The 19,675-nt window shown below is 54.6% G+C and overlaps 8 protein-coding genes across 8 annotated transcripts; 6 read left to right on the forward strand and 2 right to left on the reverse strand.

Annotated features, from left to right (window-relative positions):
• Nucleotides 1-1,383: 1,383 nt before the first annotated feature.
• On the forward strand, nt 1,384-3,829 carry ColSpa_12489 (vigilin 1; the record flags this gene model as incomplete). The annotated part of the gene is made up of 3 exons (XM_049278701.1): nt 1,384-1,508; nt 1,561-3,430; nt 3,482-3,829. 3 exons carry the CDS (start codon nt 1,384-1,386, stop codon nt 3,827-3,829), a joined length of 2,343 nt encoding a protein of 780 aa, XP_049134658.1.
• A 658-nt stretch (nt 3,830-4,487) lies between these two features.
• Nucleotides 4,488-5,396, reverse strand: ColSpa_12490 (kinesin light chain; the record flags this gene model as incomplete). The annotated part of the gene is made up of 1 exon (XM_049278702.1): nt 4,488-5,396. One exon carries the CDS (start codon nt 5,394-5,396, stop codon nt 4,488-4,490), a length of 909 nt encoding a protein of 302 aa, XP_049134659.1.
• Nucleotides 5,397-7,542: 2,146 nt separating this feature from the next.
• ColSpa_12491 (uncharacterized protein) lies at nt 7,543-8,808 on the reverse strand (the record flags this gene model as incomplete). Its single annotated transcript, XM_049278703.1, has 2 exons — nt 7,543-7,694; nt 7,740-8,808. The coding sequence occupies 2 exons, from the start codon at nt 8,806-8,808 to the stop codon at nt 7,543-7,545; spliced, it is 1,221 nt and encodes a 406-aa protein (XP_049134660.1).
• Nucleotides 8,809-9,822: 1,014 nt separating this feature from the next.
• Nucleotides 9,823-10,401, forward strand: ColSpa_12492 (ubiquitin-like modifier-activating enzyme ATG7; the record flags this gene model as incomplete). The annotated part of the gene is made up of 1 exon (XM_049278704.1): nt 9,823-10,401. One exon carries the CDS (start codon nt 9,823-9,825, stop codon nt 10,399-10,401), a length of 579 nt encoding a protein of 192 aa, XP_049134661.1.
• A 620-nt stretch (nt 10,402-11,021) lies between these two features.
• Nucleotides 11,022-11,465, forward strand: ColSpa_12493 (methylated-DNA--protein-cysteine methyltransferase; the record flags this gene model as incomplete). Its single annotated transcript, XM_049278705.1, has 1 exon — nt 11,022-11,465. The coding sequence occupies one exon, from the start codon at nt 11,022-11,024 to the stop codon at nt 11,463-11,465; it is 444 nt and encodes a 147-aa protein (XP_049134662.1).
• Nucleotides 11,466-12,695: 1,230 nt separating this feature from the next.
• On the forward strand, nt 12,696-13,118 carry ColSpa_12494 (uncharacterized protein; the record flags this gene model as incomplete). The annotated part of the gene is made up of 2 exons (XM_049278706.1): nt 12,696-12,864; nt 12,937-13,118. 2 exons carry the CDS (start codon nt 12,696-12,698, stop codon nt 13,116-13,118), a joined length of 351 nt encoding a protein of 116 aa, XP_049134663.1.
• Nucleotides 13,119-15,671: 2,553 nt separating this feature from the next.
• ColSpa_12495 (FAD-linked oxidoreductase ZEB1) lies at nt 15,672-17,529 on the forward strand (the record flags this gene model as incomplete). Its single annotated transcript, XM_049278707.1, has 3 exons — nt 15,672-15,943; nt 16,003-16,203; nt 16,275-17,529. 3 exons carry the CDS (start codon nt 15,672-15,674, stop codon nt 17,527-17,529), a joined length of 1,728 nt encoding a protein of 575 aa, XP_049134664.1.
• Nucleotides 17,530-19,392: 1,863 nt separating this feature from the next.
• Nucleotides 19,393-19,656, forward strand: ColSpa_12496 (uncharacterized protein; the record flags this gene model as incomplete). The annotated part of the gene is made up of 1 exon (XM_049278708.1): nt 19,393-19,656. The coding sequence occupies one exon, from the start codon at nt 19,393-19,395 to the stop codon at nt 19,654-19,656; it is 264 nt and encodes an 87-aa protein (XP_049134665.1).
• Nucleotides 19,657-19,675: the final 19 nt, after the last annotated feature.

Genomic DNA, 19,675 nt, shown 5'->3' on the forward strand with positions numbered 1-19,675 from the left:
ATCGTGTACTGGTCTTCAAGTTCCTTTTTCTTCTTAGCAGCCTCCTTCTCGGCTTCTTCGTTCTTCAGATGCCGGCCCTGTTTGCGTTCTTCGCCAAAGAGGTCGATGTGGCCGGTGCTGTCGACGATGGGGGCAGAACTCGTCGACTTGCGCAGCGTCTCGTTGGCTCCCTGCACTACATCTGAACGCTCTTTCGCGACACGTAACTCGAACTCTGTGTCGTCTTCGCCAGCGCGCTTGCGCTTCTTCCTCTCTCTACCGACGGGCCTAGCATCACGCTCGCGAGGCTGCGTCTCGTCTTCAGGGGCCTCTGTTGGGGGCAGAGGTGGCGGCTCTTCGCCTCGTAAGATGGCTAGGCGGCGCTCGGCATCAATTTCTTGCATGCGCTGCTCCTCAGCCTCTTCCTTGGCCTTTGCAGCGGCCTCATCGCGGCGGACGCGGGCAATGTTGTCTGCATTGTAAACGTTCCAAGACTTTTTGCCTAGCAGATGGCTGCAAATCTGTCAGCATGGTCCTATTTTGTTTCAAAAATCTTATGTACTCACAGAGGCATCTTCACAACTGGTTGTCTCGACAAATGTGATGATGAACCTGATGATATTAGAGATTCACGGCCATCTCAGTTGAGTCGTCGCTCATGAAGCTCCAGGTGACATCCCAATCCGGACTAGTCAAATTTGTCCACCAATAGACGTCATTTGTAAGGCAGGCGTTCAAGAATGTCGTAGTGGGGCAGACAGCTGCGACAGCTGCGTACGCCCCGCTTTCCGTCTCGACTTCCCGTCTCTGGGCTGTCGCGCTCAGCTCATCATTGCCAAAGATACCTAATGTGCTTACACGTGTATCTTTCACGTTCTGTTGTCAACAACTCAAGATCGAGGATACATGTCGGCGCTTACGAAATATTCTGTCAAGTTTGTTCAAGTTTTATGGTTCCCTTCATAGCGACCCAACTTTACAAAGCCATACGTCTCATACTCGAAGATCGAGTCGAGCATTCTCAAACTAGCCGGAGTTGAAACAGACTGAACACGGTTACAAACCACCTTCTGGATCCACATAAGCACCGGCGTATCTTCCACACCATTCGCTGCAACAAGGGTAAGGTAAGGGTCCATCATATACGTACCTGCTTCGCCTTAAGTCGACGTTGCCTAAACAAGGTTTAGCGCTCCCCAGGCCCAGGGACTTGAGGCGAAGACGACGCCGCGCAGCCCCTCCAAGCAAGTTCCAACATCCACCTATATAACCTCCCCTCGTCATCCTCGCCGGCTTTCTCAACAACCACTCGATTCAACTACATCCCTCCCACTTTACGAACTCGTGCACGACGCAACAACTACACCGATCGCCCCTTCTCACCCCGACCGAGCGAACTTCAACATGAGCTTCCCCGAGAAGCCGCTGCCCCGGCAGCAACCGCAATCATCCAGACAGCCCGGCGTGCGGCTGAGGGTCGAGAAGATCCGGGACAAGGCCTTACAAACCCAGCTTATTTATGCTAACGTGTAAGCATCCAAGGTTCATCGTTTTTCTCTCTCACAACTAACTCCTGTATAGTGCCGGCGTCAGCTACCGAGACTTCGCCCCAAGCCGTGACGGCGCCGACATCAACATCCTCATTCGAGCCAGAGACCCTGTCCGCGGAACCGTACGAGAGAATGTCGTCCGGGCTAGGCCAACACCTGAACTTCCCGAAGGCACCATCAGTCTTTCTGACCCGCAGCGACAATGGCTCAAGATTGGAATGACGGATACCTTCGAGGGTGAGGTCTACGATGCCAGCAGGCAAGGGGCTACCCCCCTCGAAGCGATGGACCTAGAGCTGTCTTGGGCGTCGATGAAGAGAGACCCCAACTACGAGTTCACACACGAGTACTTGGCCAAGGTCTTTGAGCGCTTCTTCCAGATGCACTTCTTCGCCCCTGGCCAGCGCACCCTGCTAGACATTGAAGGCCTGAAGGTGTTTGCTACTGTCAAAACCATCACTTTCCAGGGTGGCCGCGGACCCGAAGCTGTCGTCACATCCTCGGACCCTTCTGCTCGTGGGTTCTACCACACTGCGACGCTTCTGTCCTTCTTCAAGGCTGCCGACTCTGAATTAAAGCTTCAAGTCGGTGAGCACCAGGGCAACGCCAACCCTATCATCTCGCCAGACTTCAAGTTCGAGGACATGGGTATTGGTGGTCTCCACGACGAATTCTCCACCATCTTCCGCAGAGCTTTTGCTTCCCGTGTCTTCCCCCCGCAATTGGTTGCGAAGCTAGGTATCCAGCACGTCAAGGGTATCCTGCTTTTTGGCCCTCCTGGAACCGGAAAGACGCTTATTGCCAGACAAATCGGCAAGATGCTCAACGCCCGTGAGCCCAAGATTATCAATGGCCCTGAAGTGCTCAACAAGTTCGTCGGTCAATCCGAAGAAAACATCCGAAAGATGTTCGCCGATGCTGAAAAGGAGTACAAGGAGAAGGGTGACCAGAGTGGTCTTCACATTATCATCTTTGATGAGTTGGATGCCGTTTGCAAGCAGAGAGGTTCTGGTGCTGGTGGCGGCACTGGTGTTGGTGACAGTGTTGTCAACCAGCTTCTTACCAAGCTCGATGGTGTTGACCAGCTCAACAACATCCTGCTCATCGGTATGACCAACCGAAAAGACATGATCGATGAGGCTCTCCTGCGTCCTGGTCGTTTGGAGGTGCAGCTGGAAATCAGTCTGCCCAACGAAGAAGGCCGCAAGGAGATCCTGATGATCCACACTGCCAAGATGCGGGACAACAACATTATGGACCCCAAGGTTGACCTTGCATCACTGGCAGCTCGCACCAAGAACTACTCTGGTGCTGAGATCTCTGGTGTCGTCAAGGCAGCCACTTCGTTTGCTTTCAACCGCCATACGGAAGTCGGCAACAGCGCCAAGATGAAGTCCGACGTCTCCGCAATGAAGATCACCATGGACGACTTCGAGAACGCGCTGACCGAGGTCAAGCCCGCCTACGGTGTTTCCGAGGACGAAATTTCAAACGCTCTTGGCATGGGAATTCTGCAGTTCAACGAAAACATCGCGGCCATTATCCGTACAATGATGGGCTACATTGACACAGTCAAGGAATCAGATGTGCTCACCAGGATTCCGGTCCTTCTTCATGGACCACCCGAGTCCGGAAAGACAGCTTTGGCCGCTCACACTGCCTCGTTGTCTGACTTCCCTTTCGTTAAGCTCGTCTCGCCCCAACACCTGACTGCTTTCCGGGATGAGTTTGGAAAGAAGGACTACCTCACCAAGGTTTTTACCGACGCCTACAAGTCGGAGCGAAGCATCGTGATCTTGGACAACTTCGAGCAGCTGATTGAGTGGAACCCGATTGGTCCCCGCTTTTCCAACACTGTACTCGACAGACTAATTTCCCTTATTCAGACACAACCTCCCAAGGTGAGTCCACACACTGTTTTCACGTACTTGGGCCGAGGCTAACTTACTTAGGGTCGACGTATCCTCATCATGGTTACGACTTCGGAACGCTTCGTCCTTAGCAACCTAGGAGTTCTCAAGCACTTCCGCAGACAGATTCCGGTGCCTGCCGTCTCAGACGTTCGCGAACTTGCGTCGGTCTTGAACCAGACGGGCATGTTCGGTGGAAACGACATCCAGACCGTCATCGGATCCGTACAAAATGATACCCGGTCTGATAAGATCGGTCTTGGTATCAAGACGATTCTGGAATCTATTGAGGAGTCTAAAGTTGAGGCATCTTCGCAAGGCACCGATATGTTGGAGAGTGTTGCAAACAGAATTGTGACGGCCATCTCCTCCAATGCCCTCGACGGCTAGAGACTAAGGAGCATAGCTGGCTTCAAGTTATAGATAGACGTTTAATAGAGAAGACGTCAAAGGTTACACAATATGCACACCTTACTTCTGCACAACGCCTTGGTCGGATCTCGAGCAGCAATTTGTTGCATCGTTGGCAAGTGGTGTCTTCACAAGTGGCCCAGTGCTCTAAGCCATCAGGCTTGGGTGTTTCCTTACAGCTTCGGTCTCTGGTGCAGAGGGAAACAGCATGCACTCGACAACATCCAAGATTGTGTGTCAATCTACTACTCGGTGCCGGAAACCCCAGGCAGTTCTGACGCCTATATACGCCATAATTCTTCACCGATTCCGGTGTATTCACCTATACATTGTTCGTGCCGGTACCAGGAGGGTTCAGGTAGGGTCGAATGCGTTCGTCAAATTCTTTGGCTAGATACAATAAAAACTTGGGTAGTGGGCGGCCAGCAAACAGCTCAAATGAAGAGTCCATGAGTTGACTGCAACTTTCGACTTCTACTGTGCCGCAATGCAAAGCAGTAAGTTATCAGAAATTCTGTGTGATAGTTTCAAGCTATTCCTCATGCTTCATACTGTTATTTCGTGGCCAAACCCTTTTCGGTTTTCTTTTGTATATCTTTACATACCCTAACATGGATAGTTATTCTTTCCAATGAACCTAGCTCCCGTCTGCACTGCCTGCTTCTTCACCTCCCTCCACCACTGAAGTCTCGTTCATCTTGGTCAAATCCTCTTTCCATTCCGCAAGAGCTGAAGAGGAAGACATGGTATCCGGATGGTTTGGCCCAAGCCGACGTTGCCTAAGGCTGAAGCAGTCACGCATCAACTGCATTGCGGCCTCCCACCGGCCTTGACTCTTCAAGGTGAAAGCTAGGTTATGCATACTGGTGAGCGTGTCAGGGTGCTCCTCACCAAGCACTCTCTTGCTTGCCTCCATCACCTGCACCTGTAGCTCCTCGGCCTCGTCCCATCGGCCTTGATTCCAGTATGTTGACGCCAGATTGCTTATGCTAATAAGCGTGTCAGGGTGCTCCTCGCCAAGCACTCTCTTCCTTGCCTCTATCACTTGCACCTGTAGCTCCTCGGCCTCGTCCCATTGGCCTTGATTCCAGTATGTTAACGCTAGATTGTTTATGCTGATAAGCGTGTTAGGGTGCTCCTCACCAAGCACTCTCTTTCTTGCCTCCATCACCTGCACCTCTAGCTCCTTGGCCTTGTCCCATTGGCCTTGATTCCAGTATGTTGACGCCAGATTGCTTATGCTAGTAAGTGTGTCAGGGTGCTCCTCACCAAGTACTCTCTTCCTTGCCTCTATCACCTGCACCTCTAGCTCCTCGGCCTCGTCCCATTGGCCTTGATTCCGGTATGTTGACGCCAGATTGCTTATGCTAGTAAGTGTGTCAGGGTGCTCCTCACCAAGTACTCTCTTCCTTGCCTCTATCACCTGCACGTCTAGCTCCTCGGCCTCGTCCCATCGGCCTTGATTCCAGTATGTTGACGCCAGATTGCTTATGCTAGTAAGCGTGTCAGGGTGCTCCTCACCAAGCACTCTCTTGCTCGCCTCCATCACCTGCACCTCTAGCTCCTCGGCCTCGTCCCATCGGCCTTGATTCCAGTATGTTGACGCCAGATTGCTTATGCTACTAAGCGTGTCAGGGTGCTCTTTACCAAGCACTCTCTTCCTTGCCTCTATCACCTGCACGTCTAGCTCCTCGGCCTCGTCCCATCGGCCTTGATTCCGGTATGTTGACGCCAGATTGCTTATGCTACTAAGCGTGTCAGGGTGCTCCTCACCAAGCACTCTCTTCTTTGCCTTTATCACCTGCACCTCTAGCTCCTCGGCCTCGTCCCATCGGCCTTGCTTCCGGTATGTTGACGCCAGATTGCTTATGCTAGTAAGCGTGTCAGGGTGCTCCTCACTAAGCACTCTCTTCCTTGCCTTTATCACCTGCACCTCTAGCTCCTCAGCCTCATCCCATCGGCCTTGATTCCAGTATGTTGACGCCAGATTGCTTATGCTAGTAAGTGTGTCAGGGTGCTCCTCACTAAGTACTCTCTTGCTCGCCTCTATTACCTGCACCTCTAGCTCCTCGGCCTCGTCCCATCGGCCTTGATTCCAGTATGTTGACGCCAGATTACTTATGCTACTAAGCGTGTCAGGGTGCTCTTTACCAAGCACTCTCTTCCTTGCCTCTATCACCTGCACGTCTAGCTCCTCGGCCTCGTCCCATCGGCCTTGATTCCGGTATGTTGACGCCAGATTGCTTATGCTAGTAAGCGTGTCAGGGTGCTCCTCACCAAGCACTCTCTTGCTCGCCTCCATCACCTGCACCTCTAGCTCCTTGGCCTCGTTCCATCGGCCTTGATCCCGGTATGTTGAAGCCAGCCTGGACAGACTATAGAGCGTTTTGGGATGCCCACTCCCAAGTGCTGTTGTGCGTAACCCCACCGCTTGTAGCACGTACTGCTCTGCAGCAATCCATTTCCCCTCGTAGCTAAGAAGACCCTCTATGCTTTGCAAAATAGAAGCCTTGGCCAGGCTCGCTTGTTCCGAGTATACACCATCGTGGTCCAGGACAGCTTTGGCATGCGGAAGATACTCTGAGCATATCTCCCGCGTTTCGTATTGGCCGTAAGGGTAGACAAACGATAGGACTTCCAGAGCTTGTTGGACGAAGTCAGTCAAACGATGCTCGTTTGCTAACCATTTTCGCGTCACCAACTGAATCAGACGGTGCATATCGAAGGTGCCATCTGTGGTTCTTGTGATGAAGGAAAACGAGGTAAGAATTCCTAGTGACTTGATTACTTCTGCTGTTGCATTTGTTTGCAGCCTTTCTGGTTGGCATATGTCGTAGTACTTCGCCACAAATTCTTCAGGTATAGCCTGTCGGTCGAAGAGGCTCATGAAAGAGAGAAGATTGCTAGCTGACATGTATCTCTGCTTTATTTGTTCGAATGAGACAATCCATGTAGCCGCAACGGCGTGCGGTATCTCTGAATCTCTCCCAGTTGCTTCAAACGGCTGACTCAGCTGATCCACTAAGACAGAGTCGCTCTCGTCTAGAAGCTGAATATAAGTGTTGATGGTTATGTCGTTTTCCTGAATGAACGCCGCTGCCTGCGCCAGAGCCAGTGGTAAGTGCTCGAGCCGAGACGAAAGCTTTGTGGTTTCCTCAAGATTGATGTCCTCATCCTCAAATGCAGCACAAAGTAACTGATTTGCTTCGCTATCAGTCATAGTTGTGACATCGACTGGTCGTTTTCCGCGGGTAAGCCTTAGCGTTGTCTGCTTATTCCTACTTGTGATCAGGATCGAACCGTGGTTGCACTCAGGAATATAGCGGCCCATATAGCTGGTTTCCTCTGATCTGTGGTCCAGCGCTGCGCTACCCTGCTGCGGCTGGGTCGGAAAGAAGACTTCGGTATCGTCGGCGTTGTCAAGGATCATGACCCATCGACCTCGATCCTTTTTCTCCAACCACGCTTTCACAAGTGAAAGTACATCCGCTTCGGGATTGTCGTATCCTGGTATTCCGCATTCTTGGGCGATGAAGAAATAGGCCTGGCGAAACCGCTCAGCATTGCTTGCATGGACCCAGAAGACCGACATTTCAGGGTATGTGCCCCGCAACCAATAAGCATAAGCGAGTGCGATCTGCGTTTTCCTGCGAGAGGTCAGATGATGGAAAGACTCGCTACAGCGGCACAAGTTACCCAATGCCACCAAGGCCATGAAGTGCCACTCGCGAGCGGGGCCTGGCAGCCGGTTGTTGAGGCTGCTTGTGCCCAAAGAGTTGTCTGACGTGGTCAAGTATCTCAGATCGACCGATGAAATCGACGTTTTGATTATACGGAACGAGAACTAAAACCTGTTAGCCTAGCCAGTAAGTTTGGTTTAGACACCTACACCATGTGTGGGTAGTTGTTGGTCTCTGCGCAGGAATGTAGTATTCGAGAAGTGCCTTCGTCGTCGAGGCCGCCGTTGCTGCGGCGAAATTCTGCCAGTTTTTGTTTTTGTGGCTGTCTGCATAATCGCATACTCCTTTAACAACGAGGGATGGAATCTCGTCCCATACGCCGGCCCCTTCCATCTCAAAAGCAATCAGACTGTGCTGTGCGGCAATCCTGTCGCGATCCAAGCCCGACTTCATCACAGTATCACCCGAGCCCACACCCCCGACGAATATATGAGGGTCTTCTGGTGTTAGAGCATCGTTTTCTAGATGTTCGATGTTTACGCGGCTTCTTGATACGACGCGTTCTCTGTCACACTGAAGCTTCTCACACGAGGCACTGCGTGCCGTTTCGCAAGCTTCTGAGTCGCTACAGTTGCAGTTATGAGAATCCCGATGTCTGTGGAGGTAGCCAGGTTCAAAAAGAAGGTCGTCAGTCAGCGATGGGCGCTGATACAGAGACTGCTCTCCATGTTTGGCTGCCTTCTGTCGAATCTGCATCAGCATCTGGCCGGCCTGGCGCTGAAGATCACTGCGACCCTGCCGCGTCTCAAATGTAGCAAGGAGAGAACGAATCTCTCTGCTAGGCCTGCCGAGGATTTCTTCAACATTTTCTTTCATTGCAAAGCCGTTAGGATACTGCCGCCCGAAGTCGTATTGTACCATGCTCTTGCTTATGACCACATCCCCAAGCAAAAGCTCGGTGGCTGTCCCCGGGTTGGGCACTCCACCACAAATGCCGGTCAAGATGGCCAACTTTATCCCAGAGTAGGTCGACCGCAGGTTGGCTGTTGCGCTTGCCGCGCTGACCTTTCCCATGTTGGAAAGGAGGAGGAGGACAACGCTGTGACTCCCGATTCGACCGGTCTTGTACCTGTTGTAGTCACCAGGCACATTTCCCTGTCGGTCTCTGTTCTCGTCCCAAAACTCATCGAAAGAGAGGGCAACGGCATCGTACTCGAGGGATAACGCGCAGATGATGGCAACCTGGAAGTCCTCACGGCGCCGAGACGGATAGGCCATGGTTATTTGTCGGTGGTATCGTATGAGTTATCCTCGCAACGCGGTTAAGAGTTGTTACGGCAACTCCTGTCGATGCACGTTCTCGAGAGGCCGAGACACTGATTGCTGTCTGTCAGCGCTCGATGACGAGGGTCGGAAACTGCTTCTGGTTGGATAAGGCTGCAGCTGTTGTATGATCAGGCTGGCGCTTCGTTTAAGGCCGCCGATTGGTTCGTATTGTAACCCGCCCCGTATACGTGTCTTCCCTGCTTGGCATGTCATTTTTGTATGTTGTGTTATCGGGCGGATATTCTGTATTATTCATCATGGTACGAAAGGACATGGTTGTATGTCGACTACGTTGATGGCGGCGATTGAATTGTGCGTTCAAGAAGGTCTATTGTTTCGTTTAGAACTCGTTTTTTTCTTTTGTCAAAATGCACGGCTCGGGCATGTCAATATCTAAGGCATATGAGGATAATATGTAATCGTTAGGAGGTCATCAATTATTGTCCACTGATGGGCAGTCTCGACAGTGCACATTGTTCCAGCAGTAGAGTTGTCTTCTGCTATAACCGTGACTATGCCTAACAGAAAGAGCAAACTTTGGCTCTTGAAATGTCACCAGCTCGCTCTACGGCTTTTGTTTCTATGCAGAGTACTCGATCAGTCGAAGGTCCCGCGGGTATCCTTGCTCAATCTTATGGTATTCAATAAGCGGCAAGGAATCACACAGGCCGCAATAAGTGACCCATGTACAGATTATGATCACGAACGAAGGGACGCACTTGACAGTGTTATTCCAGAACTCTTGGGCGAATGGAGATTGATTCGCAGCGGGGTACCCCTGACTGGCATTCGAGTAATTCACAAGTTGTTATGTAATCAATTTAGCTTTAGGGGGATTTGAGCCAAGCGTTGGAGGTGGGGCAGCTTGTGAGGTCACCGCACTGGAAGTACCTAACTCAAGCTTCTTGAAACCTTTGCTACACTTACTCACCTCCGCCATCTCATACCGAACCACACCACCTCGCAATGGCCGATCGAGAGCGCTCAAGGTCGCGCTCGCCTCGGCGCGATCGCGAACGAGACCGCGACAGACCAAGAAAGCAAGGAGGCTTCAGATGGAAGGACAATAGCCGCCGCGACGACCGCGACGAAAGACGGGGCCTCGAGCGAGGCTACCGCAACCGCTCTCGCTCCCCTCGCCGCAACCGCGACGGCGACCGTGATCGGGACCGCAATCGCAACAACGACAGTTACCGCCCCCGTGACTCCGGCTCCAGAGACAGCAAGCCCAGCGCCTCGACCTCGAAGGATGCCCCGAAGCCCGCCAAGAAGGAGAAGGCCGCACCTGCGCCGGCTGGTGGTGGTGAGGAGATGATCATTGTGCACGTCAACGACCGTCTGGGTACAAAGGCCGCGATCCCGTGTCTGGCGTCGGACCCGGTCAAGATGTTCAAGATCCTGGTGGCTGCGAGGGTTGGTCGGGAGCCCCACGAGATTCTACTGAAGCGACAAGGCGAACGGCCCTTCAAGGATAACCTTACACTGGAGGACTATGGTGTCAGCAACGGTGTGCAGCTGGACCTTGAGGTTGACACTGGTGACTAAGAGGCTTGGAGAGGTGGACTTGTTTTTTATCACCAAGACGAGGTCCTACTGCCGTTTTCGTTATTGAAGCATGCGAGTGTCCCATTTCCGAATCGTCAGGAAATCGCAACATCTTTACGAATTATCACTTTGGCGTTTCGGAAAGTCACGAAATCATAGGTTGAGGTTTGCAAATCAAGGATACCCCTTTTCAAAGACGATGTGGAAAACATACAAAAACAAGCCTGCACATTATCAAGAAAGGCATACGAGTCTCCTCCAAAGTCTCTTCTCAACGTGCAAGTATCAGTCGAGCGCTGTCTGGAGAAACAGTTAGATTATGCGCTACGAGAAGCCTGAACAGGCTGAGGTGCAAAAGTCACGTGGCACGTCATGTGAGCCCGCGAGCTTGCGCGATGACTCCGCTTGGACCGTCGCGGTCTGCGACGCGCCCTTGTCTTGACATTAGCCAAACCTTGATTATCTTTGACTCAATAATTACTTGGTTTACATCTTGCCTATTGACCTTCTTAACGTAACCTTCCTAAATACTTCAGCTTGTTCCCAAACTTGATCTGGCCTGGAAGTCAACCTCTCACCCGGCGATACCACCTCAGTCATCCCACACTCACAATATCACCATGTCTACAACGACCCTCGCGAAGGCGCCATCTATGACCGTGACGCGAGATATCACATCCATCTCCATCCCCGAAGTCGACGAGATGCAGACACAACTAGACCGCATCGCCCGGTCGAACCGCACCCAATACGAGAAGCGAGTCTGGACCGCATTGTGTCAAGTACCAAAGGGCCGAGTCACGACATACGGCATCATGGCCGCTCATCTAAAGTCCTCGCCACGCGCCGTCGGCAACGCGTTGCGCCGGAATCCTTTCGCACCGCAAGTCCCGTGTCACAGAGTCGTTGCCACTGGCGGGGCTTTGGGAGGCTTCAAGGGCAAGTGGCCCAAGGACGGGGAGGGCATCACTCTTGATGAGAAGAGGATGCTCCTGAGGAAAGAGGGCGTCAAGATTGACTCGAGCGGTCGGGTGTTGGGGTCGCCGTTTGTGGCTTTTGTCTGATGGCAATAAAAGTGAAGCATTGGCATTCAGTTGTTTGCGTTCGCAGTCTGTTACCCATGAAAATTGCTGCCCACCAGGGACCGAGTCATGCGCCTGGTTCTTCTGGAACGAAAGCCCACTGACGCCCAGAAAGGAATCCCTTCCCTAATCTGCGATTGCAAGATCGCGACAAGGGGGTCTTGGCAATACGGCACGGCACGGGGCAGATGTGGATCTGAGTGCTTCTCCCTTTAACCTTTTAGAAGTGGAGGCCAAGATCAACGACAATACTGCTGTGGCCGAAGAGGCGATCAGCCAGGGGAAAACTGGCTAAGATTACTATTTCTTGAGCATTGGTCGTGATCTCTCGTCGTCAAGTGTAATGATATTGATCTTGGAACGTATTTGCCGCTCGCTACTCTTTTCCTTTAGGCGACAACGGCAGCTCCGATAAGATGTGGAACTCCAAAGCCAGCCGCAGGCAATAGCGCTTCTTTCCGGAGGATATGGTGCACTACCAGAGCGACGTCTGTACCCGTGACCAAGACTTCAGTATCAAAAGGTCGGTCATTACGTGTCCGATATGCCTCAGTTTGGCGTGCAATTGAAGTCTTTATCGAATAGTGTTTGGATCGTGACATGGACCTCCATGATTGAAGGGAGGAGATGGTTGTGGAAGACGGGAAGATGGAGGCCGAGGTCTCAGCCCCCACAAGCACGGCGATTGAAGGCTTTACTATCCGTCAAGACCTCATATTAGGTTCGCGTCTGTTTGAGGGTTAATACCATCAATGCTACAACCCGCAAACTGACATATACCCTTCTGGCGTCGTATGGAATTCCGCCCCCAAGAGTGTCACGGTGTCCACTCCAGGTTACATTGACTTTATCGAACACGGCTGTGCCAAGTGAAATCTACGATTTGTCGGCGAGCAGACCCGAGGCTTAGGAACAGACTCCATTGTCCGGCAGTCGAGCATCTCCAACAAGAGCCCGACTCTGCAGGTGCCAAGACCATGTTTTGGCTTACGGTGGACTTCCACCATTAGCTTATTGATGATGATGCGGCGGGCAAGGTCATTGACATCAGCGAGGGAAACACCTCGTGTTACGATGGCGCTCTGTCAGCACAGCCGTGGGTTAGTAGGCTATTTAAACTGCAAAATCGAAGCTCCTCCGCTGTGAAGCCAGCTGTTGATGCATCCGAGTATCTCGCTGACCGATCATTACACACCTCTGGCGACATCCACAATGAAGGTCACCGCCGCGTTCGCGATCCTTTCTGCCGCCCTCGTCGCGGCGGCCCCAAGACCACAAGACGACGACCCCGCCGCCGTGTTCGGCATCTCGTTCACTTTTGAGAACGGCAGCTTCACCGACGTCTTGGACGTACCTGAGACGCTATCAGGGTACCCCCTAGGTAAGCCCATCTCAATCGGGCCTCACGACCGGACGCGCCACCCTTTTGACATTGCCTGACCCCTTTCAACAGCCAGCAATGGCATCGTGACCAACGTCTTCATCTACCCACCGGCAGGCCAGCCCGCCCGTTGCGCGTTCCTGGAGCCCGAACCCAGCAGACAGGGTCTCGGAGCCTGGACAATTGCCCGCCCGACGACCATCGCCCTCAATCCTCCGGCAGAAGTGGGATTCGTGCAGTGTAACAGAGCCTAGGGTGACTTGGCGGTACCGACAAACTCGGACCACATTGACGAAGGCGGGAGCGAACCAGGGAAAAGATAGAGAGGGAGGGAGGAGAGATAACGCAAGGGAACAGAGCCTCGGTTCCTTTCTTCCTTCCTGAATAAATCGTGCACGATAGATAAAGACAGCCCCGCCATCAGACCGTAGGTAATAAGATGTTGCGTCAGCACGTAGAGCATCCCTAGTCTCCGGTTCCCGCATCGCGCACGAGCTTCGATTTCGAGAAAAAAGAGGACCGCTCCGAAATGATCCCGGCGTAGACATCCCTTTCCGAATCCACCATTGCCTCCCGGCCCCGACGGGAGGAGGGGCCAGCACGTGTTTGCTCAAAGAAGCACATTTGCGCGCAGGCAGACAAGGCGACCACACAGGGACCCGGCTCGACTGGGGGCCAGATGCATTCTGCAACGCTCAGATGCAGCGGCGGCAAGATGCCAAGTTCGGCGCTTTCCCGAGGCTAAGAAGTTCCCTTCTCGCGACTTTGCCGTACAGAAGGTGACAGTGGTTGGTTGACTCCTTGTGCCACGCAGGGTGGTAAAGACCCGCAGTTTTCTGCAGGAGGCTGTTGGGAGGTCTTTGGGGCGAGACGGAAAAAAAAGGGCGCATATATCGCCGAGGTGTTAATGGGCGAATGGTTCGATATCGCCACACGAGAAATTCCCGACACCCCTGGCCTCTGCGTCTGTTCTTGTCCTTCGCCCCGAAGTTGAGTGACATCGTGGCCCTGGACCTACTGGCCCAACTCGGGGGACCATTGAACCTCGGAATAGGGACAGCAGGAAACGCAACGGCTAACGCTAGTGGCCGAAACTATTGAACGGCCACCACCGAGGACGGACTCGAAGACGACAGCCACCGAAAACGACCGGGAAGCGAGGGTAGGATGAGGAACGGCAGAGGCGGGAGAAGACGATGTTTGCCCGCGCACATTTGCATGCTTTTGGAATTTGAGGTATAGTTGACTCTGAACAGGTTAGTTCCCTTTTGCCCAAAAAGGGAACACGTCCTTCCACCATGGAAAAAAAAAATTGGAGGGAAAAAATGAAAGTGACAAGAAAGAAAAGGAGAATATCATAGCGGCATAGGTGTCGAGCTAAAGCATCCCCACAAACCTTAGCTTACACATGCCTTAGTCGACTTGAGCTAAACGCATTTTGGCATCAAACTTTCTTTTCGTGCCAACTCAGAAGTAGGCAATTCCTCAACTAAACCGACGGCCCAAAATAACGACGTTCTCAGCGACTCTGCGGGCAACGGGCAGCGTGCGAGGCTTGGCCGCGTGGCGTCGATCAGCGTAGGGCAGAGATCCCGCCACTTAGAACTTACGCGATAAAGACGTGCGATTTGGATAGCGTAACGTTCCGCCATGGCCGCGGTGCGTCTCCATCACCAAGGGCCATGCAATAGCGGCCGCCAGCATCAGGCCTGTGCTGCAGGAACCAGAACGAGAACCGGGACGAGCGGCGACCAGAGATGAAGAGTAGGTATGGGTACAGATCAAGGGGAACGAAATACAGGGGCTCTTGGGATTCTCTCAAACTGGCAACGGACCCAGTAGGGGAACACCGGGGGCCCGCTGCCGGGGTGAGGCACCACGAGCCAAGGGTGCATTTTCGATCGCCCACGGCGCCGCTCAAAGCAGTCACTGCTGCATCTCCTCGAATGTGCGCCCGATCCTGACTTGTCGCAAAAGCAAAAGCGACATCTTCGTACTGAGTACTATGTATGGAGATGAGGTACAGCACCTACGGCGAATCAGGTGGCGCCCAACTGCTGCTGTTCGTCCGATGCAGACGACCCCCCGGCAATTGGCAAGATTCGATGTTATGCAAAGTCAGTGCGAAGCCACACCTGTCAAACACTTTAGCTTTCCACAACCCTTCCAGAAGCCTGCCGTATCGAACGACTCTTGTTAAAACATGACGCGCATCTCATTTCCTCTCGGAGTCCTCGAGATCTAAGCCTCAGAAACCCTTACCTCCTGACGGTGCTCCAGGCCCTCACGTTAGCAGAACCTCGTGTCGATCCTCGAGGTCAAAGCTGTCAGAGCCATTGAGCAACGGCCCTCCAAAGTGCCAACGGTGGATGGCCAAATCCATCACCTGCAACCCCCGGCCCGTGGCCCGCTTCAAGGGTAGAACAAAGGTAGAGGGGGTGGCTCCGCATCCCCCTCCCCCATGCTCACCACACTATCCCGGAGCATGCTGCCCAAAAGGGGTTGATCCCAGAAACGCCTCTAGGGCCCATCGGAGGGGTTCTCGACATTGCATTCGATGAAGGGGACTGACAGCGTCTGCGCCGTCGCCAATCCTCGCTCTCCAGGCGCCGTGAGCTGCTTCCTGGCCGCATCCAGCCAGTTCTCCCCTTCAATATAAAGACTGTCCAATGGCCCCTACCGCCTCAATGAAGCTCGTCAGGAGTCTTCCCTGCAGCCCAGTCATTCTTTAATATCCCAACTCACGCTCTTCTGCAAAGGCTCTCTCATCGTTGCGCTTCCTCCCCTCCCCCCTCAGCCCTGCCAAGATGAAGACCTCCGCCGTCATCGCGACGGCGACCCTGGCCGCCGTGCCGTTCGCCGCCGCCGGACTCCTCCCCAAGCGCGCCGTGGATGCCTCGTGCCATTGCCTTCCCGGCGACGACTGCTGGCCCTCGACCTCGTCCTGGGATGCCCTCAACAGCACCGTTGGAGGCAAGCTCATCGCCACGGTGCCCATCGGCTCCGTGTGCCACGACCCCAACTACGATGAGGCCGCGTGCACGGCGCTGCAGCAGTCGTGGACTCTCCCGGAGACTCAGTAAGTGGAAGCCGGCAATTTCGTGACGAACCCGAGCAATCGTGCTGACGAGACACCAGCTTCCCCTCCTCGTCCTCCGTCATGCAGAGCTACTTTGCCAACCAGTCCTGCGACCCCTTCACGGACCGCACCACGCCCTGCCTGATTGGCAACTACGTCAGCTACGCCGTCGAGGTGACCTCAGCCCAGGACGTCGTCGAGACCATCAACTTTGCCCGGGACAACAACATCCGCTTTCTTGTCCGCAACACGGGGCACGAGTAAGCTTACCCCTCCCTCTTTCGTAGATCACCTACTTCCAAAAACACACGAGCTAACGCACCCGACCCAGCCATCTTGGCCGATCAACCGGTGCCGGAGCCCTCGCGGCCTGGACTCACAAGCTCAAGGACATCACCGTGACCGAATGGTCTGATGACCTCTGGAACGGCCCTGCCATGAAAATGGGCGCCGGTGTCCTTGGCTACGAGATTACCGAGGCCGGCAAGTCCGCCGGCCTTGTCGTCGTCGGCGGCGAGTGCCCCACTGTTGGCCCTGCCGGCGGTTACATCCAGGGAGGCGGCCACTCGGCCCTCACCACCAACTTCGGCATGGCCGCCGACCAGGCGCTCGAGTTTGAGGTCGTCACCGCCGCCGGCAAAATCGTCACGGCCTCCCGCACGGAGAACCCGGACCTCTTCTGGGCCCTCAGCGGTGGCGGCCCCGGAACCTTTGGCGTCGTCACCTCCGTCACCGTCCGCGCGTACCCGGATGCCACCATTGGCGGCGTCGGTCTGCAGACGGCGGCCTCCTACACCACGCAGGAGAAGTGGTGGCAGATGCTTGACGCCTTCCACTCCCTCCTCCCCGGCATGACCGACCAGGGCGCCATGGTCGTCTTCCTCTACAGCAGCAGCGTCTTCGCGATCAACCCGCTGACGGCCTACAACAAGACGGCCGAGGAGGCAAAGGCCATCCTCCAGCCCTTCCTCGACGTCCTCGCCGAGCTCGCCATCCCCTACTCCTCCGCCGCCACCAACTACACCAACTACCGCGACCACTACAACAAGTGGATGGGCCCCCTGCCCTACGGCCACGTCGGGGTCGAGTCCTACAACTTTGGCTCCCGCCTCATCCCGCGCTCCGTCCTGACCGACGACGCCGCCCGCGCCACCTACGTCTCCGCGATCCGCTACGGCGCCGACAACCACGGCGTCCTCTCCGCCGGTGTGGCCCTCAACGCCACGGCGCCCGCGGGCGTCGACAACGCCGTGAACCCGCACTTCCGCAACGCCGCCATCCACGTGCAGTACTCGACGGCCTGGAGCAACGCGCCCGGGGACTGGGACAAGATGCTGGCGGACCAGAAGACCATGACGGACGATGTCATCCCGCCCATCGAGGCGGCGACCCCGGGCTCGGGCAACTACGTCAACGAGGTCGACTTCAACATCGCCGACTGGAAGGAGAAGTTCTTTGGCGGCAACTACGACAAGCTGCTGACCATCAAGAAGGAGTGGGACCCGGAGGGCGTGTTTTACGCGCTCAAGACGGTCGGTAGCGACGCGTGGGAGGTCGCTGCCGATGGCAGGATGTGCCGGGCATGATTTTGATGATGATGTTGGATGGGGGAGTTTTTAGATACATTCATAATACAGACAGGGGGCACAGCGTCCTCTTTTCTCTGGTTCAAAATTCTCGTTGCCGCTTTCTGTGACACAACGATGTGACGTTTGCGACCAGACTATGAGCAGATATTGAGTAAGCAAAGGTCTCAAGATCAGACACAAGGCGACCCGTGTTCTGGCCTCGACTTCACAGCTTGCATCCATCTCCGGAGCAGGGTTCCCGCCTCACTCTCCAAGCTAGCCCCCTCCAACAAGCATGTCGACTCGGGACAGGCAACAAGCCCAGCAAGATCTGGGTACGGAGTGACAATCAACTGCACCCGTACTGGCCAGCGTTTACCCTCATCGTCACCGAGGCCGATTCCCCCCCACCCACGATTACGTGTGCCTCCCTCCTAGCCCAGGCAAGCAACGCACCCCACCTATGCTGTCTCTGTCAGACGTGAGACGCACAAGGCCCCCAACCAATCCGGACGCATCACACGGCAGTCGGCCGCTTGTAAGCAAACCGCCAAGAGCGAGAATAGTCAGCAAACGTATGGGGCTAGCCCCCTTCCACGGCCGGGCTCTACGCGGGGGGGGGAGTTCGCCCGGTGAGAAAGTCGGTATGCTTAACAGCCATCGTGATCCGCCCCCCCCGTCCGTAGCCTCGTTGTGGAACGCCGTTGCTTACATGAGGTCCGATGCCTAGCTCGAGTGGGCGGCTGCGGCGGCTCGGGGAGAGGCGGCATGCGTTGCGCTGCGAGGATAAAGAAAGGGCGAATCCTGCTGCGATTCCAGCCAATCTCGAGACTCATCGAACAGTCTCATAGTTGCAACCGGACCAAGCGAATCTCAGCATGAATAGCACTTCGTTCCACATCTCCGGGGTCGTCGCGTCCTTCACCCGACGCCTCTGCGCCCGCTGCTTCGAGCCGTACGAGTCCCAGCATGTCTGCCACCACACCCAGCGGCCCCTCTGCGGGAGCAGACTGACGCGCCGCACGTGTTGATCCAGAGGTAAGTGTCGGTGCGGTAGGCACTCGACACCCTGCCATGATTTTGGCTGACGTGGAGACGAAGCTGGACGCCGGGTCAGCGACAACACAGAAATGCTTCAATGGAAACGCCAATGGGATTGAACATCGCAGACTTGTAACTTGGGCTCAGCTCTTCTCCGGGGACTCTCGTAAATCAGCAAGGGGGGTAATAAGCAATATATTGGGGCTCGTTATACAGATGATTCAGCAATGCGTTCGCAAGTACGTCTCTTGTCTCCCTGTCAATGATCTATGACTGACTGTCTGCCGCTGTTAGCACGGAATTGAATAACCATCATCTATCGGGACGGGGCGAGAACATTCGGTCCACGGCAGTCGGGTGATGACTTGCCATTACGACGAATGTTCTTGGGCGAATCATGGAACTGGTTCATACCGCCCGCAGAGAAACGTGACAGGGTAATAAATCATTGAGATGTGGTACTTTGGGAAATAGTATCGTAGTTGTCGCCATTCAAATCAAGCATCACGCAAATGGAAAGCCTCGTCGATCTTGGGTATTAATGTCTCATTCCGTATGTTTTTTTGTATGCCGGCCCCGAAAGTCATGCTGTGTATTGTACAAGCGTAAAGCCACGCAACCCAACACCGCCAGCCATGCCAACCACCCAGAAGCCAAACCTGAAAAGGAGAACCGAATGCCTATGTCGTTAACTAACAACATCCCTCACCCATTCCTTTGCCAGCCTTGACACCTATCAAAGCCACTGCAGTAAATCACGTTGCGTAGGGCGTCGCCATGCCCCAGTCGTAATGCGCCGTCGCGAGAAACGCGGCGGCGCGTAGGAATTGAGCCTACCCAATGGCCGTCCACAGGCCAAAGAACGCCGTCGGACAGAGCGTCTCTATGACTCTTCAGTCCGGCGAGGTCCTCGCTGAGACATGGAGCCGCCCCGCTGGCCGCCGCGTCCGCGTCCACCACGGCCCTCGCCGCGTCCACGTCCGCGCCACTCGCCACGGCCACGTCCACGGTAGCCTCCCTCACGCTCGCCACGGCCGCGGTTGCGGCCCTGGACCTGGTGGAAGCCATCGTTGGGGTCAGCGGCAGGAGCGGGAGCCTACATGACAGTCAGCATTCTGGTCCA

The sequence above is a fragment of the Colletotrichum spaethianum genome (assembly GCF_022836535.1).
Source record: "Colletotrichum spaethianum MAFF 239500 DNA, contig64, whole genome shotgun sequence".
In the NCBI taxonomy this organism is placed as follows: Eukaryota; Fungi; Ascomycota; class Sordariomycetes; order Glomerellales; family Glomerellaceae; genus Colletotrichum; species Colletotrichum spaethianum.